At 45.5% G+C, this 7,612-nt stretch overlaps 1 protein-coding gene across 1 annotated transcript; it reads right to left on the bottom strand.

Annotated features, from left to right (window-relative positions):
- Positions 1–5,275: 5,275 nt before the first annotated feature.
- Positions 5,276–7,173, bottom strand: LOC140206994 (peptidyl-prolyl cis-trans isomerase-like). Its single transcript, XM_072275313.1, has one exon. The coding sequence runs from the start codon at positions 7,149–7,151 to the stop codon at positions 6,648–6,650; it is 504 nt and encodes a 167-aa protein (XP_072131414.1). The 5' UTR covers positions 7,152–7,173; the 3' UTR covers positions 5,276–6,647.
- Between the last annotated feature and the right edge of the window lie 439 nt (positions 7,174–7,612).

The raw sequence follows: 7,612 nt of genomic DNA, 5'->3' as shown, positions 1-7,612 counted from the left end.
TGGTGAGTGCATGGAATGGGCTGCCAGCAACGGTGGTGGAGACGGATACAATGGGGTCTTTTAAGAGACTCCTGGGCATGGAGTTTAGAAAAATAGAGGGTAGCCCCAGGTGATTTCTAAAATAAGGACATGTTCGGCACAGCATTACGGGCAAAAGGGCCTCTATTCTGCTGTAGTTTTTCTATGTTTCTAATTTCCATTCATATTTCTCTGTCCTCACTGACAGGAACATTGAAACAGCAGGAGGTGGCCATTCAGCCCCTCTAACCATCAACAAGATGACGGCGGCTCTCCCATCTCAGCCATGTGTTTCTGTCCGATCCTCATTTCCTCGAACCCTTCAGTCTCCACACATCTGCCCATCTCTATTTTATGTGAGGACGATCACTGAGTCCTCACTGCCCTCTGTGGTGGGGATTACAGAAATTCACCACCCTCGGAGTGGAGACATTTCCCCTCATCTCAGTCCCGGACAGTCCACCCCCTTTTTCAGAGACTGGGATCCCTGGTTCAACCGGTAATGATGTTGTGCATTTCAATGTGTTCACCTCTCAGTCCTCGATTCTCTAAATGAAAGGGTTATCACATTTGATCTTTCTTCATATGATGACCCACCGTCCAGGGATCAGTCTGGTGAATCTTCATTGCACTCTCTATAACAAATACTCTCTAACCTCTTTGTTAACCCTCTATGGAATTAATTTCCATCTTGTGCAGCCCCGTGTTGCCCCAACCACTCACCTCCCACCCCTGTCACTATTTCCACCTTCCCACCTCCCCCTCACCTGGACCCACCTCTCACTCCCCAGCTCTTGCCCCATCCCCACCCCTCACCTCTTTTCTCGGACTATTTCCCGTCCACTCTCAGTCCAGAGGGAGGGTCTCGGCCAGAAATGTTGACGGTCCATTTCCCTCCACAGATGCTGCCCGACCCACTGAGTTCCTCTGGCAGCTTGTTCTTTGGTCTGTATAACCCGTGTTAGTGTGGGGAGCGGGATTTTACACCATATTCCCGGTACAATCTCAACAAAACACAAATAATTGTCACTTTGCCCGGACCATTGGCCCCGCTTGCAGGGCAACAGTCTGCCGGTGTTTGCCCCCCAATGTGGTGAATCGCCACCACCGTGGGCTCAGACATTTCCACAGATGAGCCCCTCCTGTCCCCACCGGGACAAACATCCTGTCCGCCCCCTCTCTCACCGTCTTCATCCTCTCCCTCCCCGGGGAACCGGCATCAAACCGACGGGCCGAGCGGTCTCCTCCTACCTCTCAGCGATACATCAGACTCCGGCCGCAGGAGACGCTTCACAAACGCCCCAACTTCCCTCGGAGGGAAATGGAAATAAATCAGAAAGCGGACATTTACTTTGGGATTTGTTCCGGTTTAAAGCCAGAACTGCGGCAGGGGACAGGGGTAACGCCCTCTCGGCTGGTCCGCCTCCACTATTGGTTGTAACCAGTGATTGACATCGCTTCGCACCAATGGCTCTGCAATCAGTCCAATTCCTCGGTTGACTGTTCGGGGGCGGGGGCGTAGCTCGAGCTCAGTCGCCGTTAAACCGAAAAAGCTCGAGCACAGCAGCGCGTGTGTGACGTAAGGCACCGTGCTTGTGACAGCAGATGCAGATACGGGGAGATCATGGGTGACGTCAGGCGCGTGCGGAGGGGCTGCTGGGTGACGTCAGGTGCGTGGGGGGGCTGATGTGTGACGTCACGTGAGGGGGAGCGCTTCAATTTTAAAACAGCTTTTGTTGGGTCCGATCTGGAACAACAAAATTAAATTCGGGTTTCATCGGGAGCGGATCCGGTGTTGTGAGATGTGTCCGGCTGTGCCGTGTTGTTGGTGGAGTGGGCAGCGGGGTGTTTGTCTCCGGGCTCTCCTCAGCCCCGGTTTTCACTTTGCGACCGAGCCCGGGCCGTGGATCAATTCCTTGTGGTTCTGCAGGGGGTTTGGGGCGAAGGGACAGTCTGTCTGTCTGTCTGTCTGTGTGGGTCGGGGTTATGAGTGGGTGTGGGTGTGGGTCCCGGGACAAATTAACTTGTAAACACCGGACCATCTGGTGAATTGGATCAGATAGCTTCGCTCGCCTGTCCTTTCAGGAAACAACAATTCTCTCTTCATATTAATGACTGTCTAAACTTGCTGTGAACAAGATTATGTGTTACAAGATTGTGAGTTACAGAGTCTAGGACAGCTGTCACCGTCATGGGCTGCGAGTGCAGACAGGGATTGGGGTCACTGAGCTGTGCATCAGAGAAGGACACGGGTTTGTACAGCCTCCTGTGAGGTAGAAATGTCCACACGGTGAATTCGGATCTGCTGGCACATCGGGAGTCTGAAAGGGAAAGGGAATAGGGAAGGGGCTGAGCAGAGAGTTTTAACAGGGGTGGAGGGGTACAGGAGCTGTCTGATAGATCGTTTTAATTGTTTTTTATAATCTCACAGATGGTGACTGAGGACGAAGCTTGTTGACGGAAGATACCCGGAGGCGAGCAGCTCAGACACGGGATCAGGAATTGAATTGAATTGACTTTATTTCTTACATCCATCAGGAGTAAAAATCTTTACATTACGTCTCCATCTAAATGTGCAACGTGCAATCATAGTAATTTATAATAGTTTATAATAAATAAAACAGACAATGTAATATAGAGTACACTCAAATCAATGTGAGTTCATCAGCCTGACGGCCTGGTGGAAGAAGCTGTCCCGGAGCCTGTTGGTCCTGGCTTTTATGTTGCTGTACCGCTTCCCGTATGGTATCAGGAGAGTGACAGTGATGTGATTTCCTGTGTCACGGGTACAGACAGTCATCTCAAGTGAGGAGTTTGTGTGGAGATGCAGCTTCCCTGGAGATGGAGGAAAGAGGACACTTTGTAATGTTGTGAAGGGACCTGTCTCCACCACCACCTCGGGCAGTGTGTTCCAGATTTCAGCTACGCTCTGAGTGAAACATCACTTCCTCAGATCCCTCTAAACCTCTTCGTCCTCTGTTTAAATCTGTGCCCTCTGATCAGTGACACCTCTGTCCCAGGATCGTGGCCGACATGGGCATCAGTGAGGCCTTTGACAAGGTTCAGCATGGTAAGTTGCTGTGGAAAGTTAGATCACATGGGATCCAGGGAGAGCTGGCTAACTGGATGCACAGTTGTCTTGATGGTAGGAAGCAGAGAGTGATGGTGGGAGGCTGTTTATTGGACTCAAGGCCCGTGCCTAGTGATATTCCCCAGGGTTACACCCCATTGCTATCATTATTCATTGATATTTAATTTTATTTGCATTTACACAGTTTGTTGAATTCTATGCTCTACTTGATCTTTCACTGATCCTGTTACTATTCTATAGATTTGCTAAGTGTTCCTGTTGGATAAATGACCTCAGGGTTGTATGTGGTGACATATGTACTCTGATAATAAAATTCGTTTTGAACTTTGAACATTGCTACTTGTCATCTAAATCAATAATTTGGTTGAGAACTACAGGGTATGGATAGTAGGTTTGCAGCAAGTAAATTCAAACAAGTACCTTTTCTGAAAGATATTAAGTATAAACTCTCTGCTCTGTTTCCCTCTCCGCACTCGACCACCCCCTCCCCTTATTGCCTCCCTCTCTGCCCCGTCCGCCCTCTCAGCCCCACATTAGAGATAAGTTCAGTGTCGGCATTGACTAGAAGGGCCAAAGGGCCTGTTTCAGTGCAGCTGGGCTCTGTGACTCTAATAATATTCTGATTTGTAATTTCCACAGTCACTGCTTTGCTGCCAATGGCTGAACCCAGAAATTTACACAAACAAGAATTGAAAGACTCTTAGCTGGCTACAGAAAGCGTTTACAAGCTGTGATATTTGCTAAAGGGTGTGTTACTAAGTACTGACCATGCAGGGTGCCCAAACATTTGCGTCGGGCCCTTTTCCTTTTTTGTTATTTTCAAACTGTAAAAGATGGAAATAAAAAAGTAATCTTGCATAAGATATTAAAGAAATGTGTCATATTTAACTTCATGCCTTTTGGAAATCAGGTCATCTTTTACTCACTTAGCTATTCACAGTAACAGAAATTTTGACCAGGGGTGCCCAAACTTTTGCACGCCACTGTATATATCCTGTGCCTTCCGAATTGCTGCCAGAAATTACTGCCATTGCTGCTCTGTTTTCATCCTTGCCCATGTTCTTTTCAAATCAATTTTGACCAATTTTTCTTTCATGCCTCTCTAATTCTCTTTATTTCACATCTGACTTTAGCTTCTCCTTCTCTAATGTCAGGGTGAATTTGATCGTATTAAGATCACTTGCCCCTAAGGTTTCTTTGAACAAAAGTGACCTAATTAATTCCGGTTCATTACAACACCCAATCCAGAATAGCTGATCCCCAAGTGGTCTCAACCATGAACTGCTCTAAAAAAGCATCTTGTAGGCATTCGAGGAATTCCTCCTCTTGAGACCAACACCATCCTAATTTTCCTAATCACCTGCATGACAATCCCCCATGACTATTGTAACATTGCCCTTTTGGCACACATTTTCTAACTTCCATTGTAACTTGTGGACCACATACTTACTACTGTTTGGAGGTCTCTGTACAATTCCCATCAGGGATTTTTTTTTTTTTTTTTTTACATGTGCTGTTCCTTAATTCTATCCACAGATTCCACACATTCCAACCTTATGCCAACTCTTTCTACTGATTCTATTTACTATTTTACCAACACAGCCACACATCCCACCACCAGCTTGTTCTTTCAAGAAGCATGTAAGTATCTGGGAAACAAGTGGACGTGCAGATGCTAGAAATCTAGAGAACTACACACAAAGTGCTGAAGGATCTCAGCACGTCAGGCAGCATCTATGGATGGGAATCAACATTTCCAGCCAAGACCCTTCAGCGGGACTCTTGACACCCACGTATCTGGAATATCAACAAGCAAAGAAAATAGAAAGTAGTGCGAAATAGGGAGAACCTTTGTCAAAATTTAGTTCAAGACTTAAAAAAACCTGCCAAACAGAGCTCAATAGTTAACAAATACAACAAAGGCAATAAACACTTTCATCAATACCGACATTGACTTTTTTATATATAAAAATATCTTTGTCCCATTTCAATCAGTAAAATTAAGAAAGATCCAGAACTGAAATGACAGCTTTAGAAAAGACTATTTACACTCAGACTCAGTTAGATTAACACTACCTCGGACAGGAGGAGGAAGGGGAATAACACACATGGAAAAAAAATCACACAAGTCAGATAAAACTTCTAAGTATATATTTTCATCAAAAATGAACAGTATTCATTGCTCCATGTGTGTATATGCAATCGTGGTAAGAAATACAGACCAGAAAACTTAAATGAGAGGCTAACTCAGAAATGAATCATCACTATGGAAGAAAACATTAACCAGTGGAATGAGTACGACCCTCCATGGGAGAAATCCCAATGACCTGAGCAGACAAGATGTTGACAAGGTAGCATCGAGCACCTGACTGGGAGTTGGAGACCTCTTCCCAGAAACAGAGGGGTTCCTTGCAGAAATATAGGACAAGGTGGTCAACAATATGAAAAAAAATCGAAAATACATGAAATACAAACAAACAAGGCAATAAATACAGAAAATGCCGAGAGAAACCAGACACTATCCAACACATTCCAGGATCCTGCAGCAGTTTAACTCAATCTGATTACTTATGCAGGTACAATCAAGTGGCAAATATATTTCACCAAAATCTTGCTTTAACACACAAACTTATGAATGACAACCGTAACTTCATTAAGGCACTATAAATTCAGGCCTGATCCAGATAGGGACAGTATCTCACAATTTACATGATAATCAATACATTATTACAGATAGGATAATCTAAAATAACCGTCCAGATATATTATTACTGGAACAACTCCCTCAATAGATAAAATCATCCCAACACATACATGTTTCAGCGTTGGTACATCAATCTGATGGCCTGGTGGAAGAAGCTGTCCCGGAGCCTGTTGGTCCTGGCTTTTATGTTGCGGTACCGCTTCCCGGATGGTATCAGGAGAGTGACAGTGATGTGATTCCCTGTGTCACGGGTACAGACAGTCATCTCAAGTGAGGAGTTTGTGTGGAGATGCAGCTTCCCTGGAGATGGAGGAAAGAGGACACACCAACAGGTGGAACCAGCTGTGGGAAGACATGGTTTGTCAGGTCTGACGATGAGCTGAATGTACCATAACCTTGAGACTGAATCAGAAAACCATTCTGAGGGTATTTGAAATGTCAGAAGCAGGGGAGATGTGATCACATGTGCAGAGGGCAGGGGTTGTGTCTCCATCAGACCCTCAGTGAAATGGTTCAAGTTACAATGTGCAGGGCTGAAAGCACAGTGTTTGGGGCCGGATTTAGTCACTGATTCTGACACAGTGAGAGGGTTAGTTCTGCCGTAAGGAGGAAACATTAATGGAGAAAGAGACAGGAACTTCATCAATTCTACACGGGTCCCATTTATCAGCACTTGGCTCTTAGCCGACTGTATCTCAGCAGTTTCTTTCTTTTTTCTTTTCAAATCTTTTTATTATTATTATATTATTCAAAAATAATACGAGTACATCAAATTAAGCAACACAATGTCGAGAGGAAAAAAATTTAAACAGTACAATTCCAAATTCAAATACTTTAGGTCAACTGCCCACTCTCAGTGATTTTAACCGTGGCTTTTGGTGTTCCATTCACGGTGCCACATCTCTCCATCTTCTTTACCACATCCATTCCTTCTACCACAGATCCAAACACAACATGTTTCCCATCCAACCAGCTGCTCCCTGTGATGCATATGAAGAACTGGGAACCATTTGTATTTGGTCCAGCATTGGCCATGGACAGGATGCCTGGCCCCGTGTGCTTCAGCTGAAAATTCTCATCTATAAACTTCTCCCCATAGATGGACTTGCCTCCAGTGCCGTCATGTTTTGTGAAGTCGCCACCCTGGCACATGAAGCCAGGAATGATTCTGTGGAACGTTGAGCCTTTGTAACCGAAACCCTTCTCGCCTGTGCATAATGCACGGAAGTTTTCTGCAGTCTTTGGGACAATATCTGGTCTTAGCTCCATCACTAGGCGACCCTGGGGTTTATCCCGAATAGAGATGTCCATAAAAACCTTGGGGTTTTTGCCGGCCATGGTTCTGCAGTTTCCGAGGTCGGAGAAAAACGCAAGCGGCAAGCTGTACACTGCCTTTGTCACTGTGCGACGATGCAGCCAAAAAGCGGAGAAGCGATACCCACAACTGTCCGGACCTTTTCGGATCCTGCTAGTCTTCCCTCTATTAAGTTAGACCGACTGTCTACAGGACACCGATTTATCCTACTTCTATCCAACGTTTGAAGTAGGTTTGGTGTAATTTCTCTCAATCTTTGACAGAAGTTGTCTTTTTCTCCCTCGTCGCGAAAGCTCTTTTGGAATATAGCTGATCGTGTAAAATAGCTGATATTTCACCAACCAAATGAGAGAGGCGGACCTGGTTTGTATGAATACTCCTCCTCTCAGCTGATAGTCCTGTCGAACTGTTCCGCCCGCCCTCTCTAGCGTCTGATGTCAGTGCAAGCACTCATTTAAGGAGGTATTTCTTAACTTACAGCAAA

Source organism: Mobula birostris, chromosome 13 (genome assembly GCF_030028105.1).
Source record: "Mobula birostris isolate sMobBir1 chromosome 13, sMobBir1.hap1, whole genome shotgun sequence".
Taxonomy (NCBI): Eukaryota; Metazoa; Chordata; class Chondrichthyes; order Myliobatiformes; family Myliobatidae; genus Mobula; species Mobula birostris.
This window is presented reverse-complemented; position numbering and strand designations above follow the sequence as displayed.